Genomic DNA, 21,669 nt, shown 5'->3' on the forward strand with positions numbered 1-21,669 from the left:
GCATCAATAAATGTTAAGGCATCTGCCCATCTCTTGTTTCAACTGTGAAAGCGATTTTAATCAAATTTGAATAAAGGAAGATCTATATCCATGTTTGTAGAAGACTAATGCTTGTTTTAAAAATGTGACAGCCAGGTGGTGTATTGCAACAGGAAAGATTTAATTAGTGAGTAGTGCAATCTTCAGATATCCAACTTCAACAAAACTTTAGTAATGTACTGTTTTCTAAACAAGATGAGTTTTTTCATTTAGCAATTAGGAGCTCCCTATTTTAGATACAGAATTCAGTTCCACTCCTTGTCAACATATTTTTAAAAATGTGACCAATCATAGCTACAGGTTTAATATTTTGATTATGCTGGTTTAATAATTTATTACAGATCCCTTCACAATGAAGTGCTGAAAAGTGTACTCTTGTAGTCATTAGTCATCAGGATACAGCAGGCAACTTTTACCACTTTCAGGTCATTTAAACATAAAGGTAAAAAGTAACCATTCAAGTACTTTTTCCTTCACAAAAGCTCCAAAACAATAATAAAAAAATAGAAAAAAAGGCAAGAAAAAGTATTATTTTTAGGACCTTGGTTTTGATTTGCGCTGAGAACTGAGCAGACTTTGCAACCTCCATCATCTTCCCTGTCTATTCATGCCTTTAACACTTTAAGGCTTTGGGGATTCTAGGAAGAGCACTGCACTCTCTACACAGATATTGAACCATCCCTGAAGTTGGTTTTCCCTATGAGAACATTAAGCAGCACTGCCTTGCCCCCTCTACATTCCCTCTGTGCCTGTTTTACAATTTTATCAAACTGCGACTCATCCTCACGCCCAATGAGGTGACCTTTGCCACCAAAGCCATCAGCAACAATGTGGTAATCTGTACAGAAAAGCAAAAACAAAACAGAAAACACTTTCAGATAATTCCTTCCATAAACAATGTCTGTACACAGTGTACTACTAACCTTATTAAAATCAAAAGGTTCAAAGAAAGATTTGCGATTACTTTTTACTAGATTTCTCCAATATGTGCCTACCCCAAGAGAACTGGATTACTGGGCTGGCTATAGTTTGTGTGCTTTTCTAATGAAAATAATCATCTGAACTAATAAGTACTGGCAGGCCAGACCAAATACACTTTTTTAAGGTTGTAATAAGGAAACATTTTTTTAAAGAACTTTTTTTACAACTTGTTGAGCAATCATAATGTGACATGTTTATGTTTTACTGAATCACTACAGTGAAAATAACACTGTAGAGGCACTGTACTGGTATAATCATCCACTCATAAAAAAGTCAGATAATAAATAATGTAACTTTTAATAAAACATTTCACCTGTAAAGGCAAGACCACAGGCTACATTGCTGCCCAGAAGGGGGACTTGTTCCCTGGAGATCTGACTCCAACAAGCATCATTTCCAACTAGTGCAATTACAGGTGTCTGGCAAGGGAGAGCAAGACAGTTATGTTGTAAAAATAGCATTCATAGTCTATTGTTATTATGAAATGGACCAATGTCTGCATAAAGATGTGGCAAGTATCAGTGTCATATTACTTAAAAGCCTACGTTTACTGAACTTTTAGCAGTCAGTTCTGAATTGTTAAGTAGTTTATTTATCTATTAAATTTCTTAAGTAGATAAAAGCTTTTTTTGAGCAAATGTGTGGTTTGTGTTGTTGCTAACAGTGTAATGCTGTGGTTCATACCTTGTGTCTGGTGAAAGTATCAAATTCTGCCACGGTGTAACCTAAGGAACCATCACCATAAACAATCCATACCTGTGGATGAGACAGTGTTAGTTTCTGAAAAAGAACGTTTGAAAACACAATAAAGTAGGTTTCACATTATCAAGAATCATAGATCATGGAGGAAGTCAGTGAGGATCAATATTGAAAACTGCTGAAACGCTGAAGTGAGTTTAGTATTGTTTATGTGTTACCTCTGAATCAGGACGACAAAGCTTTGCTCCGAGGGCAAACCCTCCTCCAACGCCTAGAGTTCCAAAAGCCCCTGTAAAAGACAGTAGCCTGTGTTCATGCAAGAAAAAGAAATTCTGTTTTCATGCTATAAGCATGTGAGCAACTGTAATTGTAATGGGTTCGCGACAATGAAAACATGCCATGATAAGTGATGCGTTTGCAATCAGTGATATTACAAACTTCAATTCCAAAAAAGCTGGGACAGTATATGAAATGCTTACAGTAACAAAAGGCACCTTTCCTTTAACAACATCTAATATTCATTTGGGGCAGAAGACGCCAATTGGTCCAGTTATACAAGTCTTAAGCTGTGCAACTGTATGGGGCCTTTGATAATGCATTTTGCGCTTCATAATGTGCTGTAGGTTTTCAGTGGGAGAGAAGGCTGGACTGCAGTCAGTCCAGTCTAGCACCCGCACTATCGAATTTCACAACCACGCTGTTGTAACACACGCATAATATGGCTTGGCGTTGTCATGCTGAAATAAGCATGTCCCTGAAAAAGATGTTCTCTGGAAGTTAGCATATAATGCTCCAAAATATTAAGATCTTTCAGCATTAATGGTGCCTTTACAGATGTGGCAGTTTCCCATGCCATAGGCCCTAATACATCTCCATACCATGACACCATGACACATGACGCTTTTGAATTTTACACTGGGAACAATCTGGTGGTCTTTATCTTCTTTGGCCAGAAGAACATCCATTATTTCCATGAACATCTGAAAGTTTGACTTGTTAGACCACAATACACATTTCCACTGTGCATCAGTCCATTTCAGATGAGCTTGAGTCCAGAGAAGTCGGTAGCGTTTCTGGACAGTTGAAATACCCCAAATCCTTCCTATTGTTTCTTGCTTGTTGAGGAATGTTGTTCTTAAACTGCTGGATTATTCACTGACGCATTTTTTGACAAAGTGGCAAGCCTCGACCCATCCATGCTCATAAAAGAATAGGCCTTTCCTGGATATTCCTTTTATGCAATATAATCTTTGAACATTCCTCATTTTAACCTGCCCCTGGGACAAACTTTTCTGGAATGAGTTGCATGCTTCAATTTCAGAATAATTCAATTTGAGAATGTATTTACAAAAATCAATTACGTCAATAAGGTGACATAAAATGTCTTTTTTTGCTTAAACACAGGTCAAAGTGGATTTAGAAATCACTGCTTTCTGTTTTTGTGCCAACTTTTTAAGAAGTTGAGGTTTTCTATGTTACTAAGAAAATATTTAAATGCAATTACTTACAGCCGTGCTTTGCAGCCCTGGTCATGGAACACCCCCTGCCCTGCACATTTTACTATTTTTGTTTTTACTCCCAACCAAGGTTGGGTAGTAATGGAAAAGCTGTAATGGCAATACGTATTCAGAATACAAAAAAAATAAATAAATAACTGCAATCTGTTACAGTTACAGCAAAAAAGACAAATGCCAACTTGTTGTCTTTCACCAAAATTCATTGTGTTAATGATAAATAAGTCACATGAGTCTTGTAAATTTTCAGTTTTTAATTTGGGGGAAGGGGGAGTCAGGGCTGCTGTCAGGAGGGAATTCTGAAGACTTCCCCATCCAGCAGCATTTCATGGTGTTTTATTCAGCCAGTCTATAGACTTTTTATAAGTATTTTTTTCTCTTGGCAGAACTGATCTGCAGCATTTTCCTGAAGATATTTATTTTATTCTCATTTGTTGCTCTGTAAAATTTTGAAAACCTTAACCTAACAGGTTTTACCTAACAGTCTGTAAGGTAAGAAGAGAGTGAATTAAGTCTTGTAAGTGGCAAAGTTGGTTTCATTTTCACTTGTATGATTTCTTTCATTGGTAGTTTTCGAATGATCTATGAAAATATTAACATGTGTAAATTAATTATTTGTAACCAAGACGATCAACTCCCACTTAATTCCTATTTTAATGCATATTTAAACTCATAGGATTTCTGTGGACTGAAACCACAGAGAGCTGATTAAGTAGCGTCTAAAAATTACGATCATCAAAGTCCGAGCATGACGTACCAACATGAAACCTAATGAGCCAGTACTGCCATTTAGCAGACAGAACACAAATGATGGCCAGTCAGGGTTTTTAGAATGGCCTTTATTTACGGTTACTGTTGATGAAGGTTCTATTTTGCATTTGATCCAATGTACTGGATCATTCTACATCAATTACTTCTTCCCCTGTGTTTTAGTCTCAGAGCTTTTAGTCTAAGTGTACTGATGTAAAATTTTCCCAAGCGAAGCTTGTTTTCTGATCTTCAAGGTTTGAGTATTCATGTCTACAAATTGTAGTTATTCAGATCTCTAATCAGTTATCTTTATATTTTAAACATTTTCATATATTAGGTTTGGCCGTTTCACTAAAAGCGAGATCAGTAATCAGATAACATTTTTTTAATATAGTAATCCTTTGGATTAGGTTACAGTTAGGGTTTTTAACACGCAATCAGTAATCTGTAACAGTATACACACCGGATCCCACTAATCTGCTAATTAACAAGCCCTTCCTGAGATGAAGTTGGTGTGTCAGAGCTAGAGAACCAACAAAAATGTGCAAAGCAGGTGGGGTACTCGAGTATCAGGGTACAGAAGCTGTAACAAAACATATTGGTAAACACCTTATAGTTAATTATTGGCACAATTGGTAGATATGAGTAAAGAAGGCTCTCAAGATGGCTTTCACTAAAAATATTAAAGAAATCAACTTTCACTGAGCCACAATAATTCAAAGGTGGAAAAATCAATTTAAAAAAGGCATTAGAATCCGTGGCACCCCTGCATTCAGTACTCTGCGCATCTTCACTTTGTCAAGATAACAGCACTAAATCCGATCAAGTGAGATGAAGAAGGAGAACATAAACATGAATCTTAGATACTACACATACCATTGAGACACAACAACTCCATACGATTCAAAGTCTAATAGTTTTCAAGCAGGTTTAGGTCAGGGGACTGAAATGACCTTGTCAAAAGCTTGATTCTGTGGTTAATGAATTTGGAGGTATGCTTTGCATTACTGTCCTCCAAGAAGATTCAACCATGACCCAATCTGGGCCTCCTGGTAGTGGCAGCTGGATTTCGATAAAAATGAGTCCACAATGCATGTATAGCCAGTACCAAAGTTGACGATGGGACTTCCCAAATCTAAAGTCTTATGTTTGAGGTCTGATTACAGCACAGGCTTTCAGATAGTTTGTTCGCATGGCAGTGGTGTCTAATTGAAGTTCTGAAGTTTCCCTGATCTTTTATATGTTGATAAATGACACAGACCCTATCCCTGTGAAAATCTTCCAAAAGTCAGAAGCAAATGAGGTATTATAGAAGCAAAAAAAATATAATCAGCAAAAGTGGCAAAAATTGAAAAAAATGAAAGCAAAGACTGGCAAAATTATTTTATATCAAAATGAGTGAAAATGAGTAATAATGAGTAGTTTAACTCACATTATGTGTATTTGCAACATATGTTGGACATTCTGATACTTAACATTGTGCTTGTGAATTGCACTGAGAAGAAGAAAATGGATCACTGGCAGAAGTCTCTCCATTCACATTTTAATGTTGCCCAGTGCCTTTAGTCATTAGCCTATGTATGCAGTGCTAAAAAAAGGTATTACTGGTGAACTGCTAGGCTTGTCACGGTAGTAAAGCCCCAGAATCAGTTTGAACTACATAAGTTGGTGGGCTGAACAAAGGCAGCCTCAGTCCACACATTCTACAACAGACTACAGGACAATGCGGTTTAAAATCACACCTTTTATGTATATTCATACGGATGTAGAATTATGCATGTCCAGTTCTATCTAATGTAAAAATCTAACGTATTCATTTGCAGCACATAGAAGTATTTCTTTATTTTTATCCACTGTGCTAACACTACAGGTGGATGATTTAGGTCCAGCAACCTGTAGAGCATATAATATACTGAGGTAAACCATGAGGTATTATGAAGTCCACTTTATCATACAGGTTCCAAGGGTTGACAAATTATCAAACCTATTCTGTTATTATAGTATGTTATGTCACTGTTACCCCTTTTCTGACCTGGGTCCAGCCAGCGGAGTGGCCCTCGTGGTTTCAAGATGTAGGCAGCACTGCCTACAAAGTCTCCTCCATCTGCAACAATGATGCTGTCCTCTGACATTAGCTCATCTACACGGTGCAGGACTTTCAAAGGGTTCAGGTGCCTCTCAGTCTTTTCTTCTGCCTTAGCTCTACCACAGATATACAAGTGAACATCATGAAAAATAAACAGACAAATAGTAGATGGACAGGTTTGACAAACAAAACAAATGACTATGACAAGAGCAGAGAACTGAGGCAGTTTCAGAATAACAAATTTAACTGACTGTGAACATCTATGACAGATAATATAAATGTGGGAACTAGATCATATAGCGATTCTTTTTTTTTTTGTTTTACCTGTTAGCCTTCTCTTTGACCTTGTCACCATCTTTCAGATTCTGAGGCCAATCCTCAGAAAACCTATGTCCTGCCAAGCCCCTTGACAGACGGCCCAAGAAGGAACCAACGTCACCTGAACAAGTGGTGAGTGAATGTCATTTATCTATGATATCACATAACAAATAGAACAAACTATCAGTTTGTTAAAACACTGAGTTATATGCTTATCGGTTAAGGTAAACGTAGGTTTTGCAGGCATGCTTAACAAAGGTAATTTATTTATTTTTTTATTATTATTATATTTTTTTTCTACAGTTTTTCCATTCCAATCAATTAGGGATGGTGGTGGGTTGATCCAAAGTGTTGTGTTAACATTACCCTGAATAGACACTGTGGGTTTCCAGAAGATGTCAGAGTTTTTCAGTAGCTGAGTCTTGTCCCGGTTGACTGCAATAATTATACTGCGCCTGTTTAGCACCCTGCCGTAACTCAATCTGAAGTCACACACTGTGCCTATCAAACAAGCAAATTCAACGAATTCAAAGTAGGCTCATAAGTACCAAGGATTCAAATAACTGTGGAAGGCAACATACATGTACAAATTCATAGTTCAATGCACTGAATTCTGGACATTCCACAAATTAAGTCTTAAAACACTCCCTGTGTCTCTTACTTGGTGTTACTTACCTGCTAGCAGCACCAAATCAGCCTCTTTGAGGGCATCTCTTCTGTTCTGTCTGATATGCAGAGGACTGTCCTTACCAAGCATCCCTCGAGACATCCCACCCAGAAAGCAAGGAATGCTTAGAGACTCCAGGGCTTTCCTGGCAAAGAAACCCATTTAACACAGATTTTAACTACCTTTTTAACCAATGCCTTATCTCCAACTTCCCAAATGATCCCATACTGCACAAACATTGTGTCTTGCATGCTTTCATTAAGTGCATCATTTTGTGCATGTTATTTAGCATCTCAAAAGCTGACCGTCAATGACTGAAGGAGATAGCTATAGCCATCTCTTACAGCCTCTGAAACTAGCTAACATCAACTTGGGTAGTTAGCCTAGTTAATGATATAGCAACACTATTTATGCCTTCTCAGTCACATTTTTAACAACGCGCTCGTGTTTCATAGTAGCAAAGTATAACACAACATACTTACTTGCAAATTCTAGCAACACTGTCACAGTTCACTGAATTGTTAGCTTGTGACTTTTTTCTGTCTTCTCGCAGTGAAACAACTACTTGAAAAATGATGTCAGTATTTAAATACTAGTACCTTAAACTGTTAACCAAGTACTTGTGTTCACTAAAACTATGAATGATAGGAACTATTAATGCAATGTCATTGGTTAATTTGTGTGTGTGTGTGTTCAGTGGATGGTGATGTTTACCTCACAGACAAATCCAAAGCTGATATTCTTTATTATTTGTTTTAGCCTTTGGAAATGGGTTGAAAACAACACGCTCTACTCGGTCTGCATATTGAGTGTCTTTAAAAAGTTTGTGTAGAGACACTGCTTGCAATATCATTCACAGGAAACACTGGTGCACTGCAAGGAGGGCTATGAAATTAGACATGGCTCAGAACTGCCCTGAAGAAGGAGAGGCAATTATGCATTGATGATATGAGAAGCCAAAGGAATTAAGTACATACCCAGACATTACAGCGCAATTTTGCAAGACCTGTAATTTTTTCTTATAGCTTACTTTATTAACAATGTTGGCAAATTTTAAGGTAGGGAAATTTAACCTTGTAGCACTAAGCTTGCAAAGTATGGTAGCATATTAGTATCAAAATTAAAATTAAACTGTAATATGTAAATTGGCAATGTATCTGTATGTTTGCATTTAAATTTCTACTCATACATGCAATGTTAAGCTCAAAATGAAATTTCAAATTTCATACTGCGATTTTAATTTGCCATTTGGTGCACTAGTATTGACATTACATTTACACAAAGATTTGTACGATGTATGTGAAGCTTTATTTAAATTAAATTTCCAGAACTGTAATAATGCATTTAAATTGCATTATCAAAGAAAACACCAAGCTAGAAAAAGGGCAGAATTCAAATGTAAACGAGAAACAGCGCCTATCCTCTTTGCAATTACATATTCTCGCCTACTGCGCTCATTTTGTGTCAAAATGCCTTTGAAAATGCATTAAACTGTATTTTCATTTTCACGGTTTTCCCAACCTGTCAATCATACGGGCAGGGCTGGGCCAACAGCGTGCTCAGAGAACAAGGCTTTATCTAAAAACATGGCGGCCAAAAAGTTTATAGCTACTCTTAAGTTAGCAGAAGAGATGAAGAGGAGAAATATAGCCACTTGTGATGCTTAGGCTACATTAACATTACAAGCCGCATTGATCAAACCTGATTTTTTGCTTAAATCCGATCTCTCTGACACGATGGTTTATACTCGTTTATATAAGTGATTCAAATCTGTCAATAATGTGAACGAATCGGCATCCTGAAAGGACCCGCATGCACAAATCCTACTCAGCTGCCATGGTAACGCTGAATGATGGCGTACGCACAGTGGAAAAAAGCACATGAATTCCGATCTGAGCATTCACATTAAGGTCGCATGTCCGTGAATCAGATACGTATCCGATCTAGGATCACATATGAAAGTGGCTCAGGTTGGATTTGAAAAGATCAGATTTGCGTGTGCACACAGCCCTGAAAACATTAGATCTGAGTCACATCAGGGCAAAAAATCGTATTTGGGCCACTTCAACCTGGTAATGTAAACGTAGCCTTGGCTTCCTTCTCGCCAGCTTCTTTTTCAGATTTTCTGGTTCGTCTTAAAGAGTGTGGCAGTTACATTCTGGTGCCTCAATGTGGCCAAATGTTGCAACAGCACTATTTTAGGTGGATTGGAAACTTCAAAAAAGAAGCCAACTTGAGCCTAGTTTCATAAACTGAGAACAGTGGCTGAAACTGAGGCTGGACATAGAGATTCCAGCTGATGTCATGCAGGAATATCATCTACAAAGTAAACATCAGAGGTGGATACATTGCCTTCACTGGTAAAGTGCTACGTGAATTGTTGAGGAATGTAAAATTAAGCTAGCTAAAAGCATTGTTAATGCTAGCTAATGCCACATTCCCAGACAAAGCCCCCATCTGCTGATTTTTACCAGCTGGCTAACATGATCCAGCTTACTGTGCCACACACATATACCTGCAATTTGTGTGATATTAATTTGTAAATAAGGAAAGCAGGACATCAGAGACCCCCTAGCTGATTTAGGCTAAAATATGACATGGTACCGACACCGTACAGCGGCTGTGGCCAACTCAGCCACTGTGACAAGGTGGTTGTGTGATTTACACATGTCTATGAATACCAGAACAATTACAACTAAATAATTTTATGATACATTTTTGGTATCAGATAAAGTGGAACACAGCAATACATCCACATCTGATGCTCACAATGTAAGTTAAGTTAGAAAATAGCCCACAGTGCTGGAGTCATCACTATCTGCTGCATCTGTAGCCTATAGGGTCGGCTAACATGGACAATAATATTGACCAGCTGATTAAAGAATATGTAATTACAGAGAGGAGAACCGTTGTTTCCCATTTACATTTAAATTTTTGCCATCTTTCTAGCTTGGTGTTCTCTTTGATAATGCATTTAAATTCATTACTAAACAGAGAAAATGCATATAAGATAAATTACATTTTAATTATCATTTTGACACAATTATTGCATAATCACACTAACCAGAAACAATCTAAAGCTTTGTGTAAATGCAATACTAGTGCACCAAATGGCAAATTAAAGTATTAAAGTACTGAATTTTAATTTTCCTTTTGCGTTCAACATTGCATAAATGAGTGGGAAATTTAAATGCCTACAAGTACATTGCCATTTTACATATTACATTTTCATTTTAATTTCGATAGTGACATGCTTCCATAGTGAACAGCCTGTAAATAAGTTCATCCAATCTGAAGCAACTAAACACCCATGTGGCACTCAAGTCTCAAAGTAGAAAAAGTAAATATGTTGGTCTTCTTGGCCTGCATATTGCAATTTAAAGTGGAGTTACACTAACCTTACCCTAGCTGTTATAACTTCTTGTAGGTAAACTGACAGCTATATTCTAGAGCTATTAAATAACAGACAAAAAACAGTAAAAATCCAGAGCCTGTGTGTGTGTGTGTGTGTGTCTGTGTGTGTGTGTGTGTGTGTGAGAGAGAGAGAGAGAAGGAGAGAGAGAGAGAGGGAGGGAGGGAGAGAGGGAGAGAGGGAGAGAGAGAGAAATTGTGTCACAAACACAGCTGCCAGTTAGAACAGCTTTTCAAACCTGCTATTTTGTTGCTGTTTATGCTTAGAGTGAATTGATTTGTATTTTTATTCCATTTCTGAGCCTTGGTGAAAATAACATTATTGATTCTTCACAGTGAAAACTTTGTGTGAAACACTGAATACCACTGTATTCGTATTTTTGATGGCATTTTTTAAATGTGGACCTAATGTTCTTTTTTGCCTGTTCCACCATCTCAAACCTCTAATAAATTAAATATCATGGTAGATATTGTGGATTATAAAAACATCTTGAAGTATTGCGATGTTCTATTTTTGCCATATTTGACCACCCCTGATTGAAACAATAAACTAAGTAACATTTGCCACCGGAGTTGTTTCAACATGGCCTTAACTCCACAAAAACCTACCTGATGTCATCAGCAGATGTTGGAGGTAATGTCACCTGGCTACCTAACAGGATCAGTGGCTTCTTAGCCCTGCTCACCAGCTCCACACACCTTTGAACCTGAGGAAGGGAGAAATGTCAAAGGGTCAGTGCACTGAATAAATGCATTAGATGAAGTGTTCAGCTGTATTCAGTTAACAGTCACTGAATACATTAAAGAATAAATGCCTTCTGTCACCTCAGTGTTGCTTCAGTTCTGCACATGTGCAAAAGAAAATAACTTTTCAAACAAGAAGGTAGCAGTAATCTGTACTGGTACTCAAAAAAAGTGTAACATGACCCTTCCATTTCAACACTTTTTTTAACAAGGAAACTTTAAGGTTCATTTCATTATTATATTAGCATACTTGAGGTTTATTAGATCAGGTCCAGGGAACACAAGTGTCAACTTCAGCAGCAGAACTTGCCCAGAAATCATTGCAACCTGATGCCCTTCCATTTTCAAACCCCCAAAAAATAGGACAAGCAGTTTATCAACCATAGCATAAACACCATATCACATTTCATGTAATTTACAAGGTTCTATGGTAAGCTTTTGCCAAGTAGCACTGGTGATCCATATTTGAAATAGACACATATTTGAAAGAGCACCTAGAAAAGTCTGTGAGCACAAACGAAAAACAGAAGAGAGTAAGAAACTACAGAACCACCCCCCTACCCCATCCCACTAACAACAAGAGACAGCTTGCTAGACATAATGGTGGACATTCTAGACATTCCATTCAAAAACAAACACATATAAAAACTTTTTTTTTTTTTATTCCTTCTATCATTCAGACAGGATATTTAATTCAGCAATCACATTTTCCCTAGTACACTGTCCAAGCCCTTACCTTTACAATGCCTGAGCAGCATTAGGCGCTATCATTTTCAGTAATTCAGTATTTATTATGTTCTTTTCTTGCAGTTTCATTCATTCCATTTGTCTTCCTCTCTTTTATCTAATGTCATTGTACCAGCACTTATTGTTATTTAGGCCTGCAAACCTATTTGCTGGACAGCTATTTCTTATAGTCTTGATACTTTCACATTTACTTAAATTATAATATAACGCAATTTTTGGTTAATTAGAGCCTAGTTAGTTAATAAGAATCTGCTATTATTGGTGAACTGAGCTAACTGATCTGATCCTGCACTAGTGTAAAGGCTGCTTTCCACTGTATTTTATATTGACTAATAATGCTGACAAGTAAGTAGTAAATACTGTAAAATACTGTACTCAAGTAAATACTGGCTGATGCCCCTGCTGAAAAAAAAAAAATCATAGAAAAGACAAAGTTTCTGTTGGTTCCTGATCATCGTCATTAATGGCATAATGGTTTTCCTGATGGGTTGATATTCCTAAAGGTATTCTAATGGTTTAACATGTGTTCTGGAACTGATTCCAGATGTATTTAATGGCTTCCTAAGGGGATCTAAAAGTATCCTACAGGTAAATAATAGTTTCTAATGGTAATCATTAAGATCTATTCACATTAAAAAGCAAAACCATCAGACTTTAATCCTAATGGTTCTAATGGTCTATTTTTCAGCAGTGGCAACTGTGTGATGCAGAGTAAAATTCTTAAGTAAAACTTTATAACTCCTGAGATTTACATTCACTGCTGCGAGACCACAGCAATGGCAAAATGCACAAGTGTTATGGAAAAACAGTCGTTCTTAACTAAACTGTGAGACTGGACGGCTATGCAGGTAAGTTATTTGGCAGGTTAGTCTGGCTTCCTGTGACACGTGCAATGAGCCAGTGAGTTAATTTTCTTGTCATGCCCAGTAAATATAGTAGTATCTGAGGCCAGTGGCATGCAACACTGAAAAAAACTGTTTATATTGAAGCACAATGTAGACTATTGAGGTCAAAATCTCACACAACAGCACATAATTAAATTTAAGAGCAATCACAAGTATTTTACTCACACTGTAGAATGCTGAACATATTTCTTAATATATCAAAACCATAACATATAATTAGCTATGTTCAGAATGGGGTTTAGGTAGCAAACTACTCCATCTGTTAAACGTAACTGCTGATATAACTTCATTACTTCACTCCAGGGTACATGTCTAGCAACAGCAAAAAAGAAAGACAATACATCATGGTTCTAAACCAAAGTTTATAGCTAAACAAAGCAGTTACTCACAAGTTTTATGTATGTTATGTTCCGACTTCTCAAAAAACATTTTGCGTGGCTAGTTAATTAGCTCACTGGGGCTGACACACTTCTGAGTGGCAAGGTGAAGGTAGTGAGGGAATGTTAAATAAAACTATTGAAACAGGACCCCAGTATTTTGGCACCATGTGCACTGATTTGCTAGACTTCACAGCCAATCAGAGAATGCTCTCTTAATGCCAGCCTTTAACACGGATTCAATATGGTCAGATGAACAAGCGCTAACAAAGGCAGACTAGTGCCAAAGATGCACCGCAAAAATTACAGGCAAGAGATGGCCAAAGACACTTAATGACAGATTGATTATAGGCTTGCTTAGTCAGGGCTCCTATATATTCTACACTATCAATGACTTATGATGTGCATTAAATTTTGTTGAAAACATCCCCTCTGAAACATAAAGCTTTGAAGAGGCTAGCCTCACCTCTTGGTCTGTGGCTTGAGGTACATGAACAGGCAAAGGGGAAATGTCCCTCACTTCCCACGCTCCAGCAAACAGGTTTGTTAGATGGTTGTGAAGATACCTATGAGGAGACAAAATTCAAGTGGTTCACTCTAGGAAGTATGTTGTCGGATTTACATTAATCAATAAATCTATCATTCCAAACACTGGATTAAACAAAATAAAAAACTAAGAGGCAGAGGAGCTATTTTGTCAGAACAGGAATGAAAGTAGGCTTAAAACATTTCAGCATTTAAAAAAGATGCTTTAAAATCACATTAAACTGTTCAGTTTTTCAAATTTTACATTATTTTATTTATTTATTTGTTTATTTATTGATTGATTGACCAGTAATGCTGTGTAATGTTTTAGATGTTCTCTTACCATGCAGTAATTTTTCCCATTATTCCTTTTGGAGTGCCTTTAGGAGAAAACTCTTTCTCCACCACATGATAAGGAAAGAGAGTGTCTATAGGAAACTCAATAAATACAGGGCCTAAAAAAAATCAATTCCGTTTCAGGTCATCTTGCACAATGCTGTACATCACATGCACACAAAAACAACACCCCATGTATTTACCTTCCGCCATAATAGAATGTAATTTCAAGGTTATTATAGTCCAGTTGCTGCTTACCTGGGGTGCCAGACTGGGCAATGGCCAAAGCTTTTCTTAAAGTAGGAACAATCTCCCTCACACTCCTCACAGATGCACAGAATTTACAGAGTGGCTTGAAAAGAGACAACTGGTCAATATCCTGCAGAGCACCCCGACCCTGCACACAAACAACACACTACAACACTGAAACAGAACTTAGTGCCTCTAACATATTCCATTCTCTCTCATCTCAAACTCAAAATATTAATATTCCATTTATTTTCACTGTAATAATGTTTAAAATAAGCAAAGGCAGAAGGTAGGTAGTAGGTAGGTTGCGTTGCAGTATTTAACAAAACAAAACGATAATCAGATTTCCGCTAACATCTCTATGTAAACAACCAGTGTTGAGGTAGTTACTTAAAAAAAAAAGTAATCCATTACAAGGTACTAATTGCTTCTCTCAAAATGTAAATGTATAACTTTATTCTCTACTGAATTATTTTTACCCAAAAAGTCATAACTTCTGAGTTACTTACAAACCCATAAACATTTATGCCAACCTGAAAGTACGAAGGTCGCCAAATAGTCCTTTCAGTAACTATCACAGTAAATATCATTCTTGCTTATGAACAGCACACCAGAGAAAGTGTAGAGGGGAACTGCCACTCAGTAATGTCTTATGGGTTTGTCAAATGCCAGAGGTCGTTTATGAGCAAGTCCAAAATATGGAGCGTTTGCTTAAAATCAGTTTGTAAATGCCTAAACATTTTTTTAAATAGAAGAATGCATTCATTTCCTGAACACAGAACAGCATAAGACCTTTGAACACTGCTATTATATTCTTGAGTGCTTTTGAACTCAATTTATCGGACTTTAAAACTGTGCCTCATGCATATTCATGAGGTCAGTGAGCACAAACCGCTTCAATCAGCCAATGAGCTGATCAGCTTGCCAATCAGCTCTTAGCAGCAGAAATGCTAGTTTTAGTGAAATATGTTTTAGTGAAATGCATCTTTCTACTTTCCAATATTAAAAGAAGTTCCAGATTAAACAGTATTATTTTAAACTCATTTTTTACGGTTTTAGCCGCTTAGTTCCATTCACCCCCATGCTATTTAAAATCTAGCCAATAGAAATGGTCCAAAAACAGCTGCCTCGAAATAAAATCTTCATGAATGAAAAGTATAGCTTACTTACCTTTTGAATGAAAATCAAGTATGGCCTAAGAGGAGAACTCTCTTCTTCAGCATAGGGATCTTTATCAATCAGTTGCATATTAACATGACTAGATGCTTTAACAAACTACTCTTTGAGTTTCGCTTCCCATCCTTGCGCTACTCATATACACAACCAAAGTCACATAGTCAGCTGTTGCAGGAAGTGCATGAGTACATGAGGATTACATGACAGGCACAGGTAAGCTACATAGTTGAAATATGTTTTAAATGCATTGTGCATAATTAATATTGCTCTGTAAAGAACATATGAGTAACACAAGTGATTTTAATCTTTGAATTTAGGAAACTGGAATCTATTGTACCACTTCATTACAGGAAAATGTAATAACATTGCTGTAATGTTTTACATTGCACCATGTCCCCCACAACACTAAAAAAAAAGTAAAAATAATATCTACGTGAGCATCTGAAAAATTATTTTGTTGGACTGTGAATTTCATTATTCCTGTCAGTAGGGGTATAACAATATACAAAATTCATAATCTGATTCACTGCCATGCAGTGATGTCTCAATTCGATACATTTTCCAATACAGCAAAAATAAAGACTGGATGAAAATGTGCCTCATATTAATATGTTAATGTTTCCATTTTCAGTTTATTAGAGCATTTAACATTAAAAAAATACAATATTTGAAACATTGTCTGTGTTTTATAGTGTCCTGATCTAATGCTCTAGCAACAAGCTAATATGTTACCCTCAAAATAACGCACAAACTAACATGCTAATCATGATACAACGATCCTGCACTTTCTGCAGCTCCTGACCTGGAGTAAAGTGGCAGCTGCTCCACCAATCAAAAGCAAAGGTGATTCAGCCATCTGGGCATTCTTCACTGCAGTAACTGTATTAGTGAGGCCTGGTCCTGCTGTTACTGCAGCCACACCTACTGTTCCTGCATGGAAAGTAGAAAATGCAATTTTAATCAGCATGCAATGGGGGTGGAGGGTAGGTCAAACCTGAATGTAGATGAATATGGATTTACACCATTAAACAGACACTGTAAAACGTTTTTTGATAATTACCCAGTTTTTCTCACTATTTTAGTCAATTCCCACCTGATAGCTTAGTCCCCCCAGCACATAATGCCACCATCCCGAGAGGATGAAAACTAGCTTCCTCTGAGACCTGTGTAGCGCCACCACATCTTTTTTAACTGCCACTAATGGACAGCTCAACAGACTTGAAAGAGAATATAGGCCCAAAAATTCTGTTACATCATTAACAGACATTCACACTGACTAGCATCGTGCTGAGTGATGGGGGAGAGAGGGGGCAATCCTACCCATCCAGATAGGGCAAGGCCAATTATGCTCTCTTGGACTGTTGGCCTCACCCTATCTGAGCCAGGCCTAGTTCAAACTTCCAAGAATAGGACCAATTGTTACACGGTTGTGCCACTAGGAAGCCCATATTGCAACAATTTTTATCAAAAGATTATGTTTTAAAGGAATGCAAATGTAGTGTTAGGCTTCTTTCCAAAAGCAGCATAAATGCTAGCATATCTCCTCTAGTGGGGAATTAAACCCCTGTCTCCAGCATACATGTTTGTGGTGTTAATGACTACCCTAACTGCTATGAATAAGTTATAGCTCTAAGTTGTAACTATAAAGTTTACAGTGCCTCTTACTGCCATGATTGTGTTTAGCTGATGTTCAAACTGTTTAAATATTGAAATGTAATGCTTTTTAAAAGGGACATTATCAGTGTTTATCCCAGGGAATTTGCTATGGTGATGTGTGTGTCTGTTATAGTCAGAGCAGATCGAGAAGCAATCTGAACTGACAGACAGAACTAAATCAGAGGAGGCACCCAAGAGTGATGAAGCCTGTGGAACCCAAACTGACCTATGAGTTGTATTATGGGGTGAGGTCAGAGCTGAGCAGAAATGGTTGACCAATGGCAGAGGCAGTATAAAACACAACGATTATACACAACAACTAAGAGGGCACTTGCACAGAGTAAGGACAAAATGGTAGAGTCTCAAGCCCGTCCCTCAGACTCTATCTGTGCATGTGCCTCCTTACAGATAATAACAGCAGCAATGAGGCTGATGAAACAACTTTGACTGAAGGTCTAAAGGGCACATCAAAGGGAACACCGTGTTATTAGCTGAGGTCAAAACCATAAAATGTTGTTTCTTATCCAAGTGCACAGCAAAAACAGTTTCACAACACTGTTTTTAGAAAGAAAAATGACCTGCTGGGAAATGCTGGGCACCACTCACCCCTGAAGTTGACAGTTCTCCAGAAGGTAGGTTTGGCCTTCTGGAAAATTTAGCTAAACATACTTATTTCAACTGCAGCTCCTGATGGAAACACATTCATTCAGGCTTACCGGAGAGTCTTGCAACAGCGTCAGCAGCAAACACAGCTGTGGCTTCATGGCGAGTGTCCACAATACGAATACCCAGTTTCTCACATGCAACCAGAATGGGCGAGATGTGTCCACCAACTAGCGTGAAAACAAACTTGATGCCATGAGCACGCAGAACCTCTGCCACACTCTCGCCTCCATGCCGAGAGCTCTTCGTCTCTGCCTGAGATAGGTTGCAAGAGTTAACAAATTGAAATCAATTTGTCAGTCACTGTTAAATGCTACATCCAAAACACAAACATTGCATGAAAGCTAGACTAGAATGGGCCAGCTGGCCACTCAGTGGTATAATGGTAATTAGTAATTGGTTCCCATTGATCATTACTGTTGGTTAGCATTTTGCGTGAAGCATAGAAGCTGTCATCAGAAAGTCTTCTATCTTCTAACAGTAACTTTACAGAAGAACGAAATGTCTGTTAATGTAAGTTAAAAAAAATTCAAAATTAATTTTCCCCATTCATGATAAAATGTTCAGACAATTAAAAGGGAGGCCAGCATTCTGACAGTGTAAATGTAAAAACACTGTTCCTTGTAATGTCATTTTCATTCCTCTTGAGCCTACAGTTCCACAGTGACTCTTCATACCACAGCCACAGACTGAAGGTGTGATCTGCACATGCAAGACCAAAATGAGTCATGCACTCTAAAAGAGCTTGTTTTGATATTAGATCTTTTTTCTTTCATAGTACAAAAAATACTAGCTTAATTATAATTTCTCAACTACAATACTGCAAACATATTACTATGTTACATTTGATACAGCCTTCACCAATTTTAATAATTTTAATGATTAATTCATTAAGATTAAAACAAAGTAATCACAAAGTCCAAGTCTTTAAAAGCTACCTATAAAAAAAAACTAGTATATTAAATAGTCATACAGGGTCTGATGCCTGAGACATTGTTTTTACTATATATTTTTTTAATATATGCAGGTTGTTGTAAGGCTGAATTTATTTTATTCTACAGGGGTTCAGTCCCAGAGCGGCATCTGGCAGCAGGAAGTGGCAACTCCGCCGTCCGGCAATGGCACCTACTGGCATGTGCCACTTAGCGAATGGCACCTGACACTGACAAATGGCAACGAGTGGCACATGCCGCTCATGCCACTCGGTTAGTGGCACTCGCCAGTGGCCACTGCCACACAAAAACGGCGTGTGCCTCTCAGAACAGGCACATACCAACAGCTCCTGTGAGTAAAGCAAAGACTCTGGACAGCGGCTACTCGGCTGGGCTAACTAGCGGCATATCATAGCTCCAGCATCGGCCATCAGAATCTGGGAAAAGTCATGGAGGAATGTTGACCTAAAGACTCTGTGCAGATAGTCTGTCATTTTGGACTTTTGTTGTGGCACGGAGAGCTGAAGAAAGCAGCTCGTGTTACAGATGTACTCGAACTAGCAGTAGCAGTACTAGCTACTCATCACACAGTGGACAAAGTTCCAAGGTTTGAAAATAGTAAAATAGTTCTTGATTGGCCTGCATCACACAGGTAAATGCCCCAGTTGAAAGTTTGATCTCAAACGTAAGCAATATTGGTCAATAACTGTATTCAGTAATTCTTGTGAAATGTGTTTCTGTTACTAATTTCGGAGTTCCTGAGCTATTGCGTAACATTTACGGTTACAAAGCTACCTCGCCACATTTGCAAGTATTGTACAGTGTTGTTCTCATGGTATATGGGGTATTTAAAGTTTTAATTATGTGAGTAATCTTAAAGCACGTGCAATGTAAAATAAAAGGAAATGTACTGGTACATTTTTTTTTTTAGGTACAATGTAAATTTAACCAAATGTGTACCTTAAATATGCTTTTCCCAGGTAAAGGTTATATATTTGTTCATTTGCATAATCTAAAACAGAACAATAAAATAAAAAAAGCATGGAGACAAGACTGGGTATGTTCAGTCAATATAGTTGCAATAGATTACGCTCCCCAAATAAAAGGTACTCAAGATGTACCTTGAGGGTACCACCCCTGTGACAGTTCAGTATAAATCCCTGTGTGTTTAAAACATTAAGTTATCCCCACTTTAACTGATGTAACATTGAGAGCTCTTGACAGTATGGATGAATATAGGTCAAGGGGGCAATCAATCAATTTTTTGTCACGTTTTGTGATAGTTTCCACTACTGACTCCCTTATGAACAGCATGGCGCGCTATTTTCAAAACTTAGCACTTGGTAACATGTAAATATAATTATCTCCCCCACCACCCAGCAAAATGCTGGCCAACAGTAAATGGCTAGTGCCACTCCTGAGCGGCACATGCCAGTGCCTTTACCCTCAGTAAATGGCTAGTGCCACTCCTGAAAAAATGATCAATAAAAACAAGAGCACAAGCCTGCGTTCCTCTTGTCCTGTTTAATAAATACGCTGATAAATAGTCTATACATACTTTAGATTTAGCATGAATAACACCACAATGAATTTCGTAATTAGTTCGAGTACATCTGTAACACGAGCTGCTTTCTTTAGCTCTCCGTGCCACAACAAAAGCCCAAAATGACAGACTATCTGCACAGAGTCTTTAGGTCAACATTCCTCCATGACTTTTCCCAGGTTCTGATGGCCGATGGTGGAGCTATGATGTGCCGCTAGTTAGCCCAGCCGAGTAGCCGCTGTCCAGAGTCTTTGCTTTACTCACAGGAGCTGTTGGTAGTGGCACCTGCCACACAAAAACGGCGTGTGCCTCTCATTACCAGTTTTCGTGTGTCCAGAACTTTTTAAAGTCAGAAACACGTCAGCTAGCAAACGAACAATACAACAGACAACAATACGATCTACAAAGCATGAGAAGCAGAGTAAACCATCACTTTTTACACTGTTCCCCGTTGTTCTTGCAACCATCACGGGCCTGCTTCGATAAAGCGATCAGCTAAAAACTAAAACGTGTCTGTTAGTTGGCTGTTGACGTCTCATTACATAATTGATTAACTTATATTAATACGTACCTTGTGGAACAACCGGTAGAGCAAGCCAAGTTTATAAGCAGCAAACAGAACCACTCCAAAAACAGCACCGAGAGAGCAACCTACGACCGTGCCGACGTCCATTTGTAGGTAACAATGTCTAACTAAGGAGCTAAACGATATTCAGTTTCTGAAGTCAAAACGACAAATTAAACTAATCGACAAAATAAACAAAAAAATGATGGTTACTATGTTAAGTCAATAAGCAAGTTTACTTTTCAGCACATTCAACAATTTTAAATAATACTTCTTTGTCGAACAGTATCGTATACAACATGTTATATCAGACCTCTGGTTCAACAACTTCTTAACCTTAATCTTATCACCTGCCTTTCCTGCACTACTGTTCTGTCAGTTCTACGTTTGTGTTTCAACCAAACATGACCAATGAGCAGGATACGTTTGTGCTGTCCCTTCGTTCCGCTATTTGCGCAGGGCTTAAACATTCAAGGCAACGTCTCCCTCTAGTTGTTCTTTGAGAATTCCAGTCATACTGGATCGTGTAAAGAACTTGTAGAGAGGAGAATTACCACTCTGCAATGTCTTCCGGGTTTCTCAAACGCTAGGGGGCGCTCCCGAGCGAGTCCAAAATGAATGGGTTGATATGGAGCATTTGAGCAAAATCATAGTTTATAAATGCTTAAACATTTTTAATGTAAATGAATGCAACAATTTCCTGAGCACTGAATAGCATAAAACATTTTAACACTGCTCTTATATTTTTAAGAGCCTTTAAACTCGAGCTATAGGAGTTTAAAACGG

The 21,669-nt window shown here is 37.8% G+C and overlaps 1 protein-coding gene across 2 annotated transcripts; it reads right to left on the reverse strand.

Moving 5' to 3' along the window:
- Nucleotides 1-143: 143 nt before the first annotated feature.
- On the reverse strand, nt 144-21,340 carry ilvbl (ilvB (bacterial acetolactate synthase)-like). Of its 2 annotated transcripts, none has more exons than XM_036564624.1 (15): nt 20,890-21,340; nt 17,897-18,098; nt 16,327-16,454; nt 14,358-14,496; nt 14,107-14,218; nt 13,705-13,804; nt 11,075-11,172; nt 7,063-7,199; nt 6,754-6,888; nt 6,394-6,508; nt 6,004-6,185; nt 1,938-2,008; nt 1,705-1,776; nt 1,334-1,439; nt 144-877 (listed from the first exon to the last, which is right to left on the reverse strand). In XM_036564624.1, exons 1-15 carry the CDS (start codon nt 20,989-20,991, stop codon nt 699-701), a joined length of 1,878 nt encoding a protein of 625 aa, XP_036420517.1. In that variant the 5' UTR covers nt 20,992-21,340; the 3' UTR covers nt 144-698. The 2 variants fall into 2 exon arrangements, with proteins under 2 accessions (XP_036420517.1, XP_036420518.1); XM_036564625.1 differs by having other exon boundaries at nt 6,016-6,185; nt 20,890-21,339.
- Between the last annotated feature and the right edge of the window lie 329 nt (nt 21,341-21,669).

This window comes from Colossoma macropomum, unplaced genomic scaffold (assembly GCF_904425465.1).
Source record: "Colossoma macropomum unplaced genomic scaffold, Colossoma_macropomum, whole genome shotgun sequence".
NCBI classification, from domain to species: domain Eukaryota; kingdom Metazoa; phylum Chordata; class Actinopteri; order Characiformes; family Serrasalmidae; genus Colossoma; species Colossoma macropomum.